This window comes from Coregonus clupeaformis, chromosome 18 (genome assembly GCF_020615455.1).
Source record: "Coregonus clupeaformis isolate EN_2021a chromosome 18, ASM2061545v1, whole genome shotgun sequence".
Lineage (NCBI taxonomy): Eukaryota > Metazoa > Chordata > Actinopteri > Salmoniformes > Salmonidae > Coregonus > Coregonus clupeaformis.
In genome coordinates, this window is record NC_059209.1 from 3,143,119 (window position 1) to 3,162,901 (window position 19,783).

At 41.5% G+C, this 19,783-nt stretch overlaps 1 protein-coding gene across 4 annotated transcripts in view; it reads left to right on the top strand.

Annotated features, from left to right (window-relative positions):
- Window positions 1-19,783, top strand: part of asap1a (ArfGAP with SH3 domain, ankyrin repeat and PH domain 1a) — a 210,372-nt gene that overhangs the window by 171,012 nt on the left and 19,577 nt on the right. For all 4 annotated transcript variants that reach the window (XM_045226714.1, XM_045226717.1, XM_045226716.1 and 1 more), the window contains 6 exons: window positions 5,710-5,843; window positions 9,147-9,238; window positions 17,749-17,929; window positions 18,260-18,345; window positions 18,522-18,637; window positions 19,211-19,278. In XM_045226714.1, coding sequence (XP_045082649.1) covers window positions 5,710-5,843; window positions 9,147-9,238; window positions 17,749-17,929; window positions 18,260-18,345; window positions 18,522-18,637; window positions 19,211-19,278 — 677 coding nt within the window. The remainder of the gene's footprint in view (window positions 1-5,709; window positions 5,844-9,146; window positions 9,239-17,748; window positions 17,930-18,259; window positions 18,346-18,521; window positions 18,638-19,210; window positions 19,279-19,783) is intronic.

Genomic DNA, 19,783 nt, shown 5'->3' on the forward strand with positions numbered 1-19,783 from the left:
GTTAGAACTCAAGTTTACTATTACTTATTTTATTGAACCTTTATTTTAGCAGGGGGTGAGCCCTGCATCAATAGTTTTACGGATGAGCCCTGCATCAATACATCAAATATACAACACATATCTATAAACATATATATTATATAGAGTATGGGGAACACAATCACTATTATGAAATATGTGGACCAATAGGCAATAAGACACTCAAAGACCACAGGTTATAGGTTGAGAGCTTTTGTGAAAGAGCACAGTTAGAAAGATATGCCATATAGAAGCAAACCGGATGGACATCATGTAAATGATAGGAGAGGTTGAGGGTAGAGGAAGTTCAGGAGTAAAAACAAGCAAAATATAATTATTGTAAAATTGACTGTGTCCATAAAATTTATATAGTATGTATAAGCTGGAAGTAGAGGCCTAAGCATTGTTGTTCACTAGTTTACTCCAATTAGGGAAGGGGAGGTGGGGTTGGAAAGTAATAAAGGGAAATATATATTTTAAAAAGGAAATGTATAAGTATGTGTATATATGCATGTATATATGTATGCATGTGTATGTATGTACAGTTGAAGTCGGAAGTCTACATACACCTTAGTCAAATACATTTAAACTCAGTTTTTCACAATTCCTGACATTTAATCTTAGTAAAAATTCACTGTCTTAGGTCAGTTAGGATCACAACTTTATTTTAAGAATGTGAAATGTCAGAATAATAGTAGAGCTTTTATTTCAGCTTTTAATTCTTTCATCACATTCCCAGTGGGTCAGAAGTTTACATACACTCAATTAGTATTTGGTAGCATTGCCTTTAAATGGTTTAACTTGGGTCAAACGTTTCGGGTAGCCTTCCACAAGCTTCCCACAATAAGTTGGGTGAATTTTGGCCCATTCCTCCTGACAGAGCTGGTGTAACTGAGTCAGGTTTGTAGGCCTCCTTGCTCGCACACGCTTTTTCAGTTCTGCCCACAAACTTTCAATAGGATTGAGGTCAGGGCTTTGTGATGGCCACTCCAATACCTTGACTTTGTTGTCCTTAAGCCATTTTGCCAAAACTTTGGAAGTATGCTTGGGGTCATTGTCCATTTGGAAGACCCATTTGCGACCAAGCTTTAACTTCCTGACTGATGTCTTGAGATGTTGCTTCAATAAATCCATATAATTTTCCTTCCTCATGATGCCATCTACTTTGTGAAGTGCACCAGTCCTTCCTGCAGCAAAGCACCCCCACAGCATGATGCTGCCACCCCCGTGCTTCAAGGTTGGGATGGTGTTCTTCGGCTTGCAAGCACCCACTTTTTCCTCCAAACATAACAATGGTCATTATGGCCAAACAGTTCTATTTTTGTTTCATCAGACCAGAGGACATTTCTCCAAAAAGTACGATCTTTGTCCCCATGTGCAGTTGCAAACCGTAGTCTGGCTTTTTTATGGCGGTTTTGGAGCAGTGGCTTCTTCCTTGCTGAGCGACCTTTCAGTTTATGTCGATATAGGACTCGTTTTACTGTGGATACAGATACTTTTGTACCCGTTTCCTCCAGCATCTTCACAAGGTCCTTTGCTGTTGCTCTGGGATTGATTTGCACTTTTCGCACCAATGAACGTAGTTGTTTCAAAACGATAGGTGGTCATTGGACCAAGACACTGTCAATCAAGTGGCTGACCTTCATTGGCTAATTGACATGTTGTGTAGCCAATACGTAATGTAAAATGATGTAACACGTTTGGTTGCCTTCTAGAGTGTCTGAGGATTGCACAGAAACTGAACTTGACCGGGTTAAGGAACGTTTTGCCGATTAGATTTCATAAATTGTTTTGTTGCAAGTTGAAAGAGTCGGAATTCATGCAAAACGCTGTATACAACATGGATCTTGTTAGGATATAAAAATGGAATTTATTAAACAACTATGCTACATTTTATCTCTGGGACCCTCAGGATGACAAATCAGAGCAAGATTACTGAATGTAAATACATTATTTACCATCAGAGGTGAATGTATCAAACCAGTTGCCTAGATAAAAGTGTTTTGTTGTTGTGCACTATCCTCAAACAATAGCATAGTATTTTTTCGCTGTAATAGCTACTGTAAATTTGACACTGCAGTTAGATTAAAAATCATTTAAGCTTTCTGATGATATAAGACATGTCTATGTCCCGGAAAGTTGGCTGTTATTTACAGCGCCAATCTAGTCACATATCCCTATTACTAGCCTGTTCAACCTCTCTTTCGTAACGTCTGAGATCCCCAGAGATTGGAAAGCTGCCGCGGTCATCCCCCTCTTCAAAGGGGGTGACACTCTAGATCCAAACTGTTACAGACCTATATCCATCCTGCCCTGCCTTTCGAAAGTTTTTGAAAGTCAAGTTAACAAACAGATCACCGACCCTTTCGAATCACACCGTACCTTCTCCGCTATGCAATCTGGTTTCCGAGCTGGTCATGGGTGCACCTCAGCCACGCTTAAGGTCCTAAACGATATTATAACCGCGATCAATAATATACAGTACTGTGCAGCCGTCTTCATCGACCTGGCCAAGGCTTTCGACTCTGTCAACCACCGCATTCTTATTGGCAGACTAAATAGCCTTGGTTTCTCAAATGACTGCCTCGCCTGGTTCACCAACTACTTCTCAGATAGAGTTCAATGTGTCAAATCGGAGGGCCTGTTGTCTGGACCAATGGCAGTCTCTATGGGGGTGCCACAGGGTTCAATTCTTGGGCTGACTCTTTTCTTTGTGTATATCAATGATGTCGCTCTTGCTGCTGGTGATTCTCAGATCCACCTCTACGCAGACGACACCATTTTGTATAGTCTGGCCCTTCATTGGACACTGTGTTAACAAACCTCCAAACGAGCTTCAATGCCATACAACACTCCTTCCGTACCCTCCAATTGCTCTTAAACACAAGTAAAACTAAATGCATGCACTTCAATCGAACGCTGCCGGCACCCGCCCACCCGACTAGAATCACTACTCTCGACGGGTCTGACCTAGAGTATGTGGACAACTACAAATACCTAGGTGTCTGGTAAGACTGTAAACTCTCCTTCCAGACTCATATTAAGCATCTCCAATCCAAAGTTAAATCCAGAATCGGCTTCCTATTACGCAACAAAGCCTCCTTCACTCATGCTGCCAAACATGCCCTCTTAAAACTGACTATCCTACCGATCCTTGACTTCGGCGATGTCATTTACAAAATAGCCTCCAACACTCTACTCAGCAAATTGGTAGTAGTCTATCACAGTGCCATCCGTTTTGTCACCAAAGCCCCATATACTACCCACCACTGTGACCTGTACGCTCTTGTTGGTTGGTCCTCACTACATATTTGTCGCCAAACCCACTGGCTCCAGGCCATCTATAAATCACTGCTAGGCAAATCCCTGCCTTATCTTAGCTCATTGGTCACCATAGCAACACCCACCCGTAGTATGCGCTCCAGCAGATATATCTCACTGGTCATCCCCAAAGCCAACACCTCCTTTGGCCGCCATTCCTTCCAGTTCTCTGCTGCCAATGACGGGAACGAACTGCAAAAATCTCTGAAGCTGGAGACTCTTATCTCCCTCACTAACTTTAAGCATCAGTTGTCAGAGCAACTTACCGATCACTGCACCTGTACACAGCCCATCTGAAATTAGCCCACCCAACTACCTATTTTGCTAATTTGCACACCAGTATCTCTATTTGCACCATCATCTCTTGCACATCTATCATTCCAGTGTTAATACTAATTGTAATTATTTTGCACTATGGCCTATTTATTGCCTTACCTCCATAACTTGCTACATTTGCACACACTGTATATATATTTTCTGTTGTATTTTTGACTTTATGTTTTGTTTTACCCCATATGTAACTGTGTTGTTGTTTTTATCGCACTGCTTTGCTTTAGCTTGGCCAGGTCGCAGTTGTAAATGAGAACTTGTTCTCAACTGGCTTACCTGGTTAAATAAAGGTGAAATAAAAAATAAAAATAAAACATATCGCATATTGAGCTGCAACTGTCCCATTTCGGGACATTGATCCTGTAGAGGTTTTAATATGAAGGGAAGGGGATACCTAGTCAGTTGCACAACTGAATGCATTTAACTGAAATGTGTCTTCCGCATTTAACCCCTCTGAATCAGTGAGGTGCAGGGGGAGGCTTCTCCCACATCACTAGTATCCGGGCAGATCCCATGCTCTGGCTACTTGTGTATTCTGTAAACGCAGCTAATAATTATGCAGTTCTACCCTCTTCCCCTCTCCCTCTCTCCCCCTCTTTCATTCCTTGTGTATCTGCCCGATTCCTTCTCTCTGCACCCCCTCTCTTTCCTTCTTGCTCTCTCTCTCCCCGTTTTTGTTCTTCTCTCTTTTACTTCTCCCTTTCTCCTTGTTCTCATTAAACAACCAACCAATATTTGTATGGCTTTTCAAATGCATTTACTTAAAGGGTGCTATCTGCTTCCAGCATCTTTCATATTACAATGTTTTATGAGTATGGATAAAACAGTAGACATAATGAATTTATTCTTCAAATGCTGAACAATTTGGTTTCTTATTTCTATCTAGTGTAATGGTGTCTTAAACCCCTACATAAACCTTTGATTGTTTTTGTGGTGTCCATTTACTTCAGTGGGTACGTTTACATGCACACAATACGATTATTGTGAATACTCAGATCAATATAATAGTTTGATTAAAATGTTTACATGCTTTGCAAGAAGAACGATTTCCCTAATAGTCAGGTAGCCTGATCTGAAATCAGGCTACCTGATGGGACTTTGATAAATGCAGAAAATCCCCAACCAAAATAAACATTGTACCACAGCGACTTGATATTTTTGGGAAGCCTATTTGATTATGAGTTTGGACATATAAAGTTTGTATGTGAAAACTATTTCTAAGCTGCATATTTTCAGTTTTTCCGAACTCACTTCACACACATAAGAGGGAGGCTTGCGCTGCTAGCACATGGCGCAGATCAAATACACAGCTGGAACTCCGATTAAGCTGTTTACATGTCCTAATAATTTGAAAGATTGCCAAAAAATGCAGGCATTTTAATCAGCGTATGCTTACTTCGATTATGACCTTACGCCGATTAAGATAAACAGAGTAAGGTGTTTATATGACTAATGCCATACTCGGCCTACTGCAATAATCAGTTTAATATTGAATTATTAGTGTGCATGTAAACATAATCAATGTTTATTCAGTTTTCAAGGGCTTGGTGTTAAGCCGAGAGCATCCTTGTGCCATCTTGTGTCCATAGCATGCAACTGCATGCATTGGCTTTGATGAATGACTGTTTCATTCAACATCTGATAACCCTGAAAAACGACAGAGTTGTAATAGGGCTGTCAGATTGTGTATATTGAGATTATTTTGATGTTGGTCTGAGTACTGTTGTTTGGCTCTGATGTGCCTTATAAGCAGCACCTCAATCAATCAGACAGACAGACAGACCTCTCGTTGTCTGGATGTTTAAAGCGCCATCAACTTCTGTTGTCTTTTTGTTTCTCTTTCCTCGTTTGTATTTTTTTATGTATTATTGAGAAAGAGAGCGATAGAATTGAATGAGAGGGGTCATAGAGCGAGGGGAATGTACAGTATATAGCTGTGGTACCAGGATTCGATACCATGCACATACAGTGTGTGCTGAAGGTGGAAGCATACCCGACCAGTCCCAGACACTAATGTTGTCATCTGTTGTCTCTTTGCAGAGCCAAAATGGCTGTCTACCAATCTTGGCATCCTGACGTGTATCGAATGCTCTGGGATCCACAGGGAGATGGGTGTCCACATCTCCCGCATCCAGTCCATGGAGCTAGACAAACTGGGGAGCTCCGAACTCTTGGTATGTTGACACATACATTGAGTGTACAAAACATTATGAACACCTGCTCTTTCCATGACATAGACTCACCAGGTGAATCCAGGTGAAAGCTATGATTCCTTATTGATGTCACTTGTTAAATCCACTTCAATCAGTGTAGATGAAGGGGAGGAAACAGGTTAAAGAAGGATTTTTAAGCCTTGAGACATGAATTGTGTGTGTGCAGAGGGTGAATGGGCAAGACAAAATATTTAAGTGCCTTTGAACGGGGTATGGTAGTAGGTAGAACTGCAACGCTGCTGGGTTTTTCATGCTCAACAGTTTCCTGTGTGTATCAAGAATGGTCCACCACCCAAAGGACATCCAGCCAACTTCACACAACTGTGGGAAGCATTGGAGTCAACATGGGCCAGCATCCCTGTGGAGCGCTTTCGACACATTGTAGAGACCATGCCCCACCGAATTGAGGCTGTTCTGAGGGCAGAAGAGGTTGCAACTCAATATTAGGAAGGTGTTCTTAATGTTTAGTACACTCAGTGTAAATTGGTATGCTGACACATCTTGAAGCTCCAGGGCCACATTGGGATAAAACAATTCAATGGAGGGCTACACAGATGTTTTGGGGGACCAATTTGTTCATTAAAATAAATTTGAGGGCCGGAAAGAGGGGCAGTTCTTTAAAAAAATATATAGATGCATTATAATTTTACATACACTACCAGTCAAAAGTTTGGACACACATACTCATTCAAGGGTTTTTCTTTATTTTTACTATTTTTTACATTGTAGAATAATAGTGAAGACATCAAAACTATGAAATAACACATATGGAATCATGTAGCATACAAATAAGTGTTAAACAAATCAAAATATACTTTATATTTGAGATTCTTCAAATAGCCACACTTTGCCTTGATGACAGCTTTGCACACTCTTGGCATTCTCTCAAACAGCTTCATGAGGTACTGTACTTTCTATCAGGTTTTAAACATTCAAGTGTAGCTTGGAGTCGTTTTTTTTTATCCCAATTAATCAAATAATCAAAAATAAAGAAATTGGGGTATTTATGTGTTGCGTTCAACTGTTACTTTTCAGTTGTTTCTTTCTTGTCAACGAGATGCATGATGTGTTTGACATTGGCATTATGCAATGAATGTATATGTTATGTATGTGATGGATGTGTAAAGGGTCAGTTTCCATGACTCAGACTAATTTATCGCTATGGAATTACTGCATATTTTTAGTCTAGGACTGCTTAATCTCGTTCCTAATTTATTTGTACAGGTGTGTTATTTTGTATACGGCAGTACTGTCCAAGACAATTTCCCCTGTCAACATTTAATTTGATTGTATCTTAGTTTATTTACAATGCCTTGCAAAACTACTCAGACCCCTTAGATTCCTTCACATTTTGTATTACAAAGTGGGATTCAAATAGATGTAATTGTATTTTTTTTGTCAACAATCTACACAAAATACTCTGTAATTTCAAAGTGAAAGAAATGTTTTCTTTAAAAAATGTAAAACATTTTCTTTATTTTTTATATATAGTCGTTCCATAGGTATTCAGCCCATTTGTTTAGGCAAGCCTAAATTAGTTAAGGAGTAAGATTTGGCTTAACACATCACATAATAAGTTACTCACTCTGTGTGAAATAATAGGGATTGACATGATTTTTATATAACTAACCCTTCCTCTGTCCCCCATACATACAACGTCTGTAAGGTCCCTCAGTCAGGTATTGCATTTAAAGCACAGATTCAACTACAAAGACCAGGGAGCTTTTCAAAAGCCTCATAAAGAAGGGCAGTGATTGGTAGATGGGTAACAATAACACATCAGACATTGCATATCTCTTTAAGCATGGTTAAACTTAATAATTATGCTGTGGATGATGTATTAAACCACCCAGACACATCAAAGATAGTCATCCTTCTGAACTGAGCTGCAGGACAGGAATGAAACTGCTCAGGGATGTTACCACGAGGCCATTGGTGATTTTAAAACAGTTACAGAGTTCAATTGCTGTGATGGGAGAAAACTGAAGATTGATCAACAACATTGTAGTGACTCCACAATAATTACCTAAATGATAGAGTGAAAAGAAGAATACAAATATACAGAATATCCAAAACATGCATCTTGTAAGCAACAAAGCACTAAAGTAATACTGAAGAAAAGAAAACACAGCAAAGGAGTACCTTTTTGGCCTAAATACAAAGCCTTATGTTTGGGGCAAATCCAACACAACGCATCACTGAGTAACTGCCTCCTTATTTTCAAGCATGGTCGTGGCTGCATCATGGTATGGGTATGCTTGTCATCAGCAAATACTGGGGAGTTTTTCAGGGTAAAAAAAAACGGAATAGAACTAAGCACGGGCAAAATCCTAGAGGAAAACCTGCTTCAGTCTGCTTTACGCTGTCACGTCTCCTCCCGTTGCTCCCCTCCGGCGCTCTGATTCGCCGGTCTATTGAGCCACTGGTCTGAGCGCACCACCTCGGCAACACCGGAATGGAAACCCAACGCACCCTAATCACCTCCAGCGCACCTGCACCTCATCATCTCATCACCATCCCTATTTAGCCCTGGACTGTTCTGGATGATGTTGTGTGTGATTGTTAAGCTTTGTGTCGTTTACTCTATCTTTGTTATTTCTCGTGCTCTTTGTTAAGTAAACCTTGACCTTGTTAATTCCCGCGTCTGCGTCCTGCCTCTTCGTATACTCAGTACGCGTCACATACACCAGAGACCGGGAGAAGAATTCACCTTTCAGCAGGACAATAACCTAAAACACAAGGCCAAATCTACTTTGGAGTTGCTTACCAAGAAGACGGTGAATGTGCCTGAGTGGCCAAGTTACAGTTTTGACTTAAATCTGTTTGGAAATCTATGGCAAGACTTGAAAATCGCTGTCTAGCCATGATCCCCACCATCTTGACAGAGATTCATGAATTTTGAAAAGAATAATGGGCAAATATTGTACAATCCAGGTGTGCAAAGCTCTTATAGACTTACCCAGAAAGACTCACATCTGTAATCGATGCCAAAGGTGTTTCTAACATGTATTGACTCAGGGAGCTGAATACTTATGCAAGGACTATATTTTAGTTATTTCATTTTTATTAATCTAAAAAAATATATATCTTCCACTTTGACAGTACAGAGTATTTTGTGTAGATTGGTGACAAAAAATGACAATTCCATCAATTTAACAAATCCAAAGGGTCTGAATAGTTTTGCAAGGGACTATATATGGTATGTTTAACTACTAAACTTTGGCAGTTTCCATTCATCCCACCGTTTCTGCTCTCTCTCCTCAGCTGGCTAAGAACATAGGGAACAGTAGTTTCAATGGCATCATGGAAGGCAATATTCCATGTCCCTCGCCAAAGCCCACCCCATCAAGTGACATGTGAGTGTTATTGAATTAACATCAGTCAATTGAACTCAATGTGAATCTAGCCCTTTAATCTTTTCAACCCCTCTGAAATCTAAAATGGTTGTCATCATAGCAAGTTGCGAATATTTGCCAAATACTGTGTCCAGGGGGTGAAAAGTAGATTTAATTTCTTGCCGGTACGGGACTTCCTATCTGGAGGGGCCTAATTAGTAAAGATATGTCTTTTCACTTTTAAAATGTATTACCTTTTATGTGGCATCCCGGTAAGCAGAACCAGTCATAATGTTTGAATTTGAATGTCAAACAAATCACTTCAAAGGCTCTGTACGCTACCTGCACACCAGTGGCGGTCGGTGCTGTTTAAGATTAGGGAGGACAATATTTGTTTTCCAATAAGTATGGCCTTATTTCTATTAAAGCATATTGGATGACTGTCATTCATATTCCATTCACCCAGCTCAATGTAACATCGATAGGTTTAGGCTACTACATGATACCCATCATGAGGTTGCTACAACCTACGAATGGAAATGACACATTCAATACTGCCTTGCACACTCTTGCCTGCGTCTAGCTCAGGGGTGTCAAACTCATTTTAGCTCAGGGGCCACATGGAAGAAAATCTATTCCCAAGTGGGCCGGACCGGAAAAATCATGGTATATATAACTTAAAAACAACAACTTCAGATTGTTTTCTTTGTTTTAATACGATCAACATACAACATAAAGCTGGAGCCTGAGGACAGTGTGTCCAAAATAGTACAAGCACAACATCACTATTAATCATAAAACACGTCAAGTTTATTTGAAAATTCTAAAGAAAAAGAACACACAAACACACAATGCCTCAGTGATTAACAGAACTGTTTCACAGATCACAGAACTATATCAGGGTGTCATTTCTCAGGCAGAAATGTAGATAAAAATAATGAAATCCTGTTCCCCAAACAAGTGCAAGAACCACAGAGTCAAGAATAGGTTAAATATACAAATAAAATCAATTAAAAACAATAGCACATCAACATAAAAACATAAACATAAATCTGAAAGCGTTGCTCAAACTCCCGTAACAGTCCCGTTATTTTATCTTTGAACCGCTTCATGTCTGCCACATGTTGGGTCGCGCACACATTTTTCAGACAGGGGAAGTGAGCTGCATCACCACCGGCAAGTTGCGTCTCCCACAATGACAGCTTCAACTTGAAAGAACGTATGCTGTCATAATACTGCGTGACAACTTTGTTGCGCCCTTGCAGCTGTTTGTTCAAGTTATTCAGGTGCTCTGTAACATCCACCATAAATGCAAGGTCCTGCATCCATTCTGCGGAATGAAATTCTAACACTGGTTTGCCCTTTTCTTCCATGAACTGTTCAATTTCTTCTCGTAAATCAAAGAAACGCCTCAGCACAGCACCTCGGCTTAACCATCTTACCTCAGTGTGGTATGGCAGGCCATAGATGTGGTCTTTCTCTCTGAGAAGGCTGTCAAACTGACGGTGATTCAGGCTTCTGGATCGGATGAAATTAACAGTTTGGATGACCACCTTCATGACGTTATCCATCTTTAATGACTTGCAACATAAAGCCTCCTGGTGCAAAATACAGTGAAAAGTCAAAAAATCACGTCCTCCATTTGCAGATTGCACTTTCTCTTTGAACTTTGTCACAACGCCTGCTTTTTTCCCGATCATTGAGGGCGCACCATCTGTAGCCAGGCTGACAGCGCGGGACCAGTCCACTCCGACCCTGTCCAGCGCGCCCGACGAGTGCGGTAAAAATATCAGCTGCTGTCGTTGTATCTGTCATCGGCACCAACTCCACGAACTCCTCGGTGACGGTCAATGTGTCATCAACTCCCGCGGATGAAAATGGCCAGTTGTGCAACATCTGTAATGTCAGTGCTTTCATCAATTGCAACCGAAAACGCAATAAATGACTTTACTTTTTGCTTCAACTGGCTGTCCAAATCCACTGAAAGATCGGAAATCCTGTCTGCAACTGTGTTTCTTGTCAGGCTGATATTTGCAAAAGCCTGCCGCTTTTCAGGGCACACAATCTCCGCTGCCTTCATCATGCATGTTTTTACAAATTCACCCTCACTAAATGGTTTTGAAGCCACTGCGATTTCATTAGCAATGAGGTAGCTAGCTTTCACTGCAGCGTCACTGATGTCTCGGCTGTGAGTAAACACAGACTGCTGTTTCTTCAGACCCGCCAACAGTTCATTCACCTTCTCTCATCTCCGCTGTCCTTGAAAGTTGTCATATTTGTCGGCATGAAGACTCACATAGTGGCGAACGAAGGTTATATTCTTTCAGCACTGCAACATGCTCTGAACACACCAAACATACAGCTTTCCCATTCAATTCCGTGAATAAATAGGATGACCATTTTTCTTGGAACACTCTGCACTCTGCGTCCACTTTTCTCTTTTTTGACAGAGACATATTGGGGCAATGAGGGTGCCAAAGCACATAATGTTAAAAGTAGAAGCCGTAATAAATATCGTGGGCAAAACAAAGTAGCTCATTGGCTGCACGTGCTTGACCTACTTGCTCTGCCCCGGTATAAACAGTTTGCTTGCTTAACACAATTGCTATTGCGCCATCCAGTGGACGCAATTGGAACAGCAGTTTATTTTATTGAAAAATTGCAGCGCATTTTTATACTTTACAAAAAACTTTTTTTAATGATTTTTTTTAATCATCTCGCGGGCCAGATTAAACCAGTTTGCGGGACTGATCCGGCCCGCGGGCCGTATGTTTGACACCCCTGGTCTAGCTGATCTAGGAGGTAATCATTAATCCAAACAGTTGCAAACGAGAGTTTCTATTGGACAAATTCGGCGGTAGGTCCATCTCCATTTTGTTTCGTTTGCTTCAGTTTAAGAAACATTTTGCAACAGAATCGGCGGAATGAATGCACCCCTGATCACCCACACACACAGTTAACTTTCATAGCAGCCACATACAAACAGCGTCATCACTTTGCTCATTGTATAATTCCTTCTCGCATCTACGTGCTCTCCTCCTCTCACCTTTTCCCTTCGCTTGTGGAATTCAATGAATAACACAACAGCTGTCTGTGACCACTTGAAAAAACCTTTCCAAGACAAACCTTCATACCATAACCACTAACCACTACACACAGCCTACATCGTTGTCACCATATTAGCTAACGTCATAGTCAACATATCTCAAATCAAATCAAATTATATTTGTCACATGCGCCGAATACAACAAGTGTAGACTTTACCGTGAAATGCTTACTTACGAGCCTATTCCCAACAATGCAGTTAAAATGTAAGAACATTAACAAATAGATCAAAATAAATTAGTAACACAATAAAATAACAATAAAATAACAATAACGAGGCTATATACAAAGAGTACTGGCACCGAGTCAGTGTACTGGGGTACGAGGTAGTTGGGGTTATTGATTGAGGTAATATGTACATGTAGGCAGGGAGTGAAAAACAAAGCGTCCGGGTAGCTATTTAATTAACTGTTCAGCAGTCGTATGGCTTTGGGGTAGAAGCTGTTCAGGAGCCTTTTGGTCCCAGACTTGGCACTCCGGTACCGCTTGCCAAGCGGTAGCAGAGAGAACAGACTGTGACTTGGGTGGCTGGAGTCTTTGACAATTTATAGGGCCTTCCTCTGACACCGCCTGGCATAGAGGTCCTGGATGACAGGGAGCTCGGCCCCAGTGATGTACTGGGCCGTACGCAATACCCTCTGTAGTGCCTTGCGGTCAGATGCCGAGCAGTTGCCGTACCAAGCGGTGATGCAGCCAGTCAAGATGCTCTCAATAGTGCAGCTGTATAACTTTTTGAGGATCTGAGGGCCCATGCCAAATCTTTTCAGCCTCCTGAGGGGGAAGAGGCGTTGTCGTGCCCTCTTCATGACTGTGTTGGTGTGTTTGGACCATGATGGGTCCTTAGTGATATGGACACTGAGGAACTTGAAGCTCTCGACCGTATCCACTACAGCCCCGTCAATGTGAATGGGGGCGTGCTCGGCCCTCTGTTTCCTGTAGTCCACAATCAGCTCCTTTGTCTTGCTGACGTTGAGAGAGAGGTTGTTGACCTGGCATCACACTGCCAGGTCTCTGACCTCCTCCCTATAGGCTGTCTCATCGTTGTCAGTAATCAGGCCTACCACGTCGTGTCGTCAGCAAACTTAATGATGGTGTTGGAGTCGTGTGCTGCCACACAGTCGTGGGTGACCAGGGAGTACAGGAGTGGGTTAAGCATGCACCCCTGAGGGGCCCCCGTGTTGAGGGTCAGCGTGGCGGATGTGTTGTTGCCTACCCTCACCACCTGGGGCCGTCCCGTCAAAGTCCAGTATCCAATTGCAGATGGAGGGTTTATTCCCACAATACTTATTTTAGTGATGAGCTTGGAAGGCACTGGTGTTGAACGCTGAGCTGTAGTCAATGTACAGCCTTCTCACATAGGTGTTCCTTTTGTCCAGGTGGGAAAGGTCAGTGGAGTGCAATAGAGTTATCTGTGGAGGCGATATGCAAATTGGAGTGGGTCCAGGGTTTCTGGGATGATGGTGTTGATGTGAGCCATGACCAACCTTTCAATGCATTTCATAGCTACAGATGTGAGTGCTACAGGGCGATAGCCATTTAGAAAGGTTACCTTGGCGTTTCTGGGCACGGGGACTATGGTGGTCTGCATGAAACATGTAGGTATTACATTTTATTTGTATTTATTTAACCCTTAATTTACCAGGTAAGTTGACTGAGAACATATTTTCATTTACAGCAATGACCTGGGGAATAGTTACAGGGATGAATGAGCCAATTAGAAGCTGGGGATGATTCGGTGGCCATGATGGTATGAGGGCCAGATTGGGAATTTAGCCAGGACACTGGGGTTAACACTCCTACTCTTACGATAAGTGCCATGGGATCTTTAGTGACCACAGAGAGTCAAGACACCCGTTTAACGTCCCAGCTGAAAGACGGCACCCTACACAGGGCAATGTCCCCAATCACTGCCCTAGGGCATTGGGATATTTTTTAGGCCAGAGGAAAGGGTGCCTCCTACTGGCCCTCCAATACCACTTCCAGCAGCATCTGGTCTCCCATCCAGCGACCAACCAGAACCAATCCTGCTTAGCTTCAGAGGCAAGCCAGCAGTGGGATGCAGGGTGGTATGCTGCTGGCAAAACTGGGTCAGGGAGAGGTTGAAAATATCAGTGAAGACACTTGCTAGCTGGTCAGCGCATGCTCTGAGTACGCATCCTGGTAATCCGTCTATGAATGTTAAGATGTTTAAAGGTCTTACTCACATCGGCTACGGAACAACTGGTGCTCTCATGCATGGTTCAGTGTTGCTTGCCTCGAAGCGAGCATAGAAGGCATTTAGCTTGTCTGGTAAGCTTGTGTCACTGGGCAGCTTGTGGCTGGTTTTCCCTTTGTAAATCATCATAGTTTGCAAGCCCTGCCACATCCGACGAGCATCAGAGCTGGTGTAGTAGGATTTGATCTTAGTCCTGTATTGACACTTTGCCTGTTTGATTGTTCGTCCGCAGGTGTAGCGGGATTTGTTATAAGCGTCCAAATTTGTGTCCCGCTCCTTGAAAGCGGCAGCTCAAGCATTTAGCTCAGTTGGATGTTGCCTGTAATCCATGGCTTCTGGTTAGGATATGTATGTACGGTCACTGTGGGGACTACGTCGTTGATGCACTTATTAATGAAGCCGGTGACTGATGTGGTAAACTCCTCAATGCCATAGGTTGAATCCTGCAACATATTCAAATCTGTGCTAGCAAAACAGTCCTGTAGCTTAGCGTCCGCTTCATCAGACCACTTCCGTATTGAGTATTGACCACTCCAAATTGAGTATTGACCTCTTCAGTATTGAGTTACTGTTTGAGTTTTTGCTTGTAAGCAGGAATAAAGAGAATGGAGTTATGGTCAGATTTGCCAAATGGAGGGTGAGGGAGAGCTTTGTATGTGTCTCTATGTGTAGAGTAGAGTTTTTTCACCTCTAGTTGCACGGGAGACATGCTGGTAGAAATGAGGTAAAACGGATTCAGTTTCCCTGCATTAAAATCCCTGGCCACTAGGAGTGCCGCATCTGGGTGAGCATTTTCTTTTTTGCTTATTGCCTGGTGGTAAATAGACAGCTACAAAAAATATAGATGAAAACTCTCTTGGTAAATAGTGTGGTCTACATCTTATCATGAGGTATTCTAACTCAGGAGAGCAGAACCTCGAGACTTCCTTCATATTAGAGATTGCGAACCAACTGTTGTTGACAAATACACACACCTCCTTCCCTCAGCTTACTGGACACAGCTGTTCTGTTCTGCCGATGTATAGAAAAACCAGCTAGATTTATATTTTCCATGTCCTTGTTCAGCCACGACTCGGTGAAACATAGGATATTATAGTTCTATAGACCACGTTGATAGGATAGTCTCGAACGGAGCTCATCCAGTTTATTTTCCAGTGATTGCACGTTCGCCAATAGAATGGAGGGTAATGGCGACTTATCCACTCACCGTCGCAGTGTCGTTTGATATCCCGCACGCCGACCTCTAGCGAAACCTCCTCCGAGTGACGGGGATTTGGGCCTGGACTGGGATGAGCATTATGTCCTTCGCCTCCGATTCGTTTAAATAGAACTAACGCGTTAGTAAACCCGCGACAATCACACAGTACAGCAAGCAGTTTAGTAGTTACACCAGCGGACCACGTGGCAATAAATGTATAAAACCAAAAGCTTACCTTGACTTGGAAGAGTTCCAGTGTTGGATAGTCATAGCCAGCTAGCTAACATAAATAGCATTCCTCTCTGTTTGAGCCGGGTGTTTGAGTAGGCTAATTTAGCCTACTGCATTAGCTAGCTAAGTAAGTGAAAGTGAAAAAAAAAGTGTTTTTCTCTCTTTGAGTCAACTACTCACCACATTTTATGCACTGCAGTGCTAGCTAGCTGTAGTTTATGCTTTCAGTCCTAGATTAATTCTCTGACCCTTTGATTGGGTGGATAACATGTCAGTTCATGCTGCAAGAGCTCCAGAAGTTGTCGGAATTACTGTTTAAGTCTATGGAAGGGCGTGAGAACCATGAGCCTCCTAGTTTTTTTATTGAAGCCAATGTACCTAGAGGAGAATGGAAAATAGCTGTCCTCCGGCTACACCATGGTTCTACCCCAGAGACTGCTGTTGAGGCTACTATAGACCTTCATTTCAAAATAGTGTGCTTTAATCAGTTATATTAATATATTTAGTGTACCGGTAGTTTTGTATAAAAATTATTTAAAAAATTATGTTTCACTATTTTTGTTTTTCTGAAATTCACTGAGTAGGATGGTCCTCTCCTTCCTCCTCTGAGAAGCCTCCAGTGATGCACACGTTCATCCACTGTCAAATAATTCCAGCATCCAACAGCACACCAGCCAGTTGATGGATGGAAAAATACATCTGCTAGAAAAACACCAGAAATTGTAATGATATTTGGCAATTGAGACATTTGTAACCTGGACAGGGACGGCAGAAATATATTTTGACAGGGGGTGCAAAATTTTTTATAGTTTTCAAGCCTCATTTAGATATTTTTCTGCTTATAATTTCTGACATTTGGTAGGTTATTTGTTAGTCAACTTGTCTATTATTAGATAGGCGACATACAGCTTCTCTTCTGTCATTACTTGATGCTCTAGAATACAAAAATATTGCTTTGCTTACCAGAATAATGTCATAAATCGATAGAATGAATGTTTTTCTATTATTTCTCTATTTTCTCTCACTCTGCATTGTTAGGAAGGGCCCGTAAGCATTTCACTGTTAGTCTACATCTGTTGTTTACGAAGCATGTGATGAATAACATTAGATTTGATTTGATTTAGTGACCGGGGATATTTTCTGTGCAAAATTTCCAAATTACAACAGTTTGACAGGATTTAAGGAAATTAAAATCAGTGAAAACGATCCAACATGTTTCTGATAGTATTTCAGTTAATTTAGGATGCATATTTTATGTGGTTGAAAGTAAAATACTGTCAGCTTTATGTTGCTGGGAAAAGAAATGCACGTTTAGGCTACACAACACGGTCCTTAAACACGCATTTGCAGTATCTCAAGATGCTGAAAGAAAGAAGTCCTATTTCTCCAATCCTGTTCCGAGACAAAATTAACATTTGGTCTATTATGTTACTGTGAGGAACACTTAATTCTGCAGGAGTTAATATTATAATAGGCTACATGAGGCCTAGTCAGTGTCCAGACTTCAGTTGCTTTTCCAACTTTTACTGTTCCATCTGAACTTCAAAGGTTCAAACCAGGGGGTGCTATTATTGTGATAGGCAAATATTTTACCGATATGGCGTACCACCACTATTTATTTTTACTCCGGATCGGCTTACTTTCACTCCTGACTGTGTCAATAAATATCAATTCCCTCCGTGTGGTGCAAATCAAATGCACTTCTGATACCGGCCTAAGTATTACAGTTCACTGGCATACAGATTATTATGATAAGAAACAACCTCATATTCTCTATGGCAGGACGGTGAGGAAGGAGTACATCAACGCTAAATACGTGGAGCACAAATTTGCCCACCGGACTGGCAAAGCCACGGTTCCAGGCAAGCTGTCAGAGGCGGTGCACTCCCGAGATCTGCTGTTACTTATCCAGATATATGCAGAGGGGGCGGAGCTTATGGAGCCCCTGCCCGAGGCAGGAAAGGTAACGGTAGCTGTGTTTATTTTATTCTTAAATGGCATATGAACTGAAGTTCACAACGAGTCAGAAGACAATTCTGAAGGCTTCAAGTGGTTCCCAATTCCGAAACAATTTGGAACCACTGGACGAAGAGGTGGTTATCAAAAATATGGACATGAAAATATTCATAAATAAATCAAATGAAAAAATTATTACAGTGGTGGTATTTGATCTATTTTTATTTATGTATATTTTAATTAGTTAAAACCCACTGAGATCAAAATGCTAATGCTAGTATGCCAGTGATACCATTATACAAATGTCCAAATGAATACACAGACTTGTTCCCAACAGGAGCCCGGTGAGACTGCCCTCCACTACTCTGTGAGGACTGCTGACCAGACCTCCCTGCATCTAGTGGACTTCCTGGTGCAAAACAGGTATATGTCCCGGCAGAGGGAACTAAATCACAATTTAAAGTTGGAACTTATAACAAACACATTTACTAAATACTTGTTAATGACTTACTAATGATTATCTTAAGTGTTACCATTTTATTCTTTGTATATCTGTCACTAGAATTTGACTATCAGTCTCTCTCACTCTCCACCCCCAGTGGTAATCTAGACAGTCAGACGGAGAATGGAAACACTGCACTACACTACTGCTGTCTGTATGAAAAACAAGAATGTTTGAAACTGCTACTGCGGGGCAAGCCAGCCATCGACATCGGTGTGTGCAAACCCTCGGATTGTCCCCGTCGGACTTGTCATTTCATTGCATCTTTTTCATCTTAGATTTCAAATGACTGAAATATGTGAGGCAAACCAAGGTGTTTTGGTAGAGAGGGAGAGAGAGAGAGAGAGACCTGATTTGTTTGTTCTGGATAGTTCTGAAATGCATTTATATGTCAACTACTAAGTATTTTTTTCTTCAGAAATATTGTATTTCTTACTTTCAGGTTTATATCAAATAGTTTAGGAAAAGTAGCTACTGTAATTGTAAAAAGCAGTCAAGTTATTATCTGCCCCTTTAGCACAGTATTTAACAATTCTTCAAATTCCAAATATTTTCACAAAGCATTTTTACAAGTATTTATCCTAGGTCTGGTGTTGTTTTTTAAAACCATAATTTGCCTCATAACATTAAAACATAATTGGACGTATGTTGATGCATGTCATTTCTATTCAATTCATTACAACTTCATTTATCCCCTTGGGGCCATATAAGAAAACCATAGTCAAATTACAAATCATGTCATGAGGCTCCGCACTTACGGTAACCACTGGCTACTTGTTCTTTCAGCCAATCAAAGTGGAGAGACTGCTCTGGACATTGCAAGAAGGTTGCAAGATACCCAGTGCGAGGAAACAGTGAGTATCAGCCTTCTAGGCATCAGTATCTAGAAGGCTGTATTATTTCCAGCAACATTGCAAACTGTTTTGAAACCCCACCTCTTTAAGGAATACCTGGGATAGGATAAAGTAATCCTTCTACCCCCCCTTACCCCACCTCCCCCAAATAACAACAAAAAAAAAAACATATTGTAAAGTGGCTATCCCACTGGCTATAAGGTGAATGCACCAATTTGTAAGTCGCTCTGGATAAGAGCGTCTGCTAAATGACGTAAATGTAAATGTTTTAGAGACTGACAGTCTGGCTCTGGTAGTGCTCCAGTCCTCCCTGTCATAACTAGCAACAGAGGACATGGAAAGCATGCTATGTCCCGTAGAAGTGCGGACAATGTGAGTACCCTCATTTATGTTTCTCTAACTCCCCTGAATACCTCTGTCAACCTGGCAGCTAGTGGTTGAAACGAACCTCCCACAGTATCACCACATCCAATCACATAATACAAGCATCAAGTGGCATACAGTG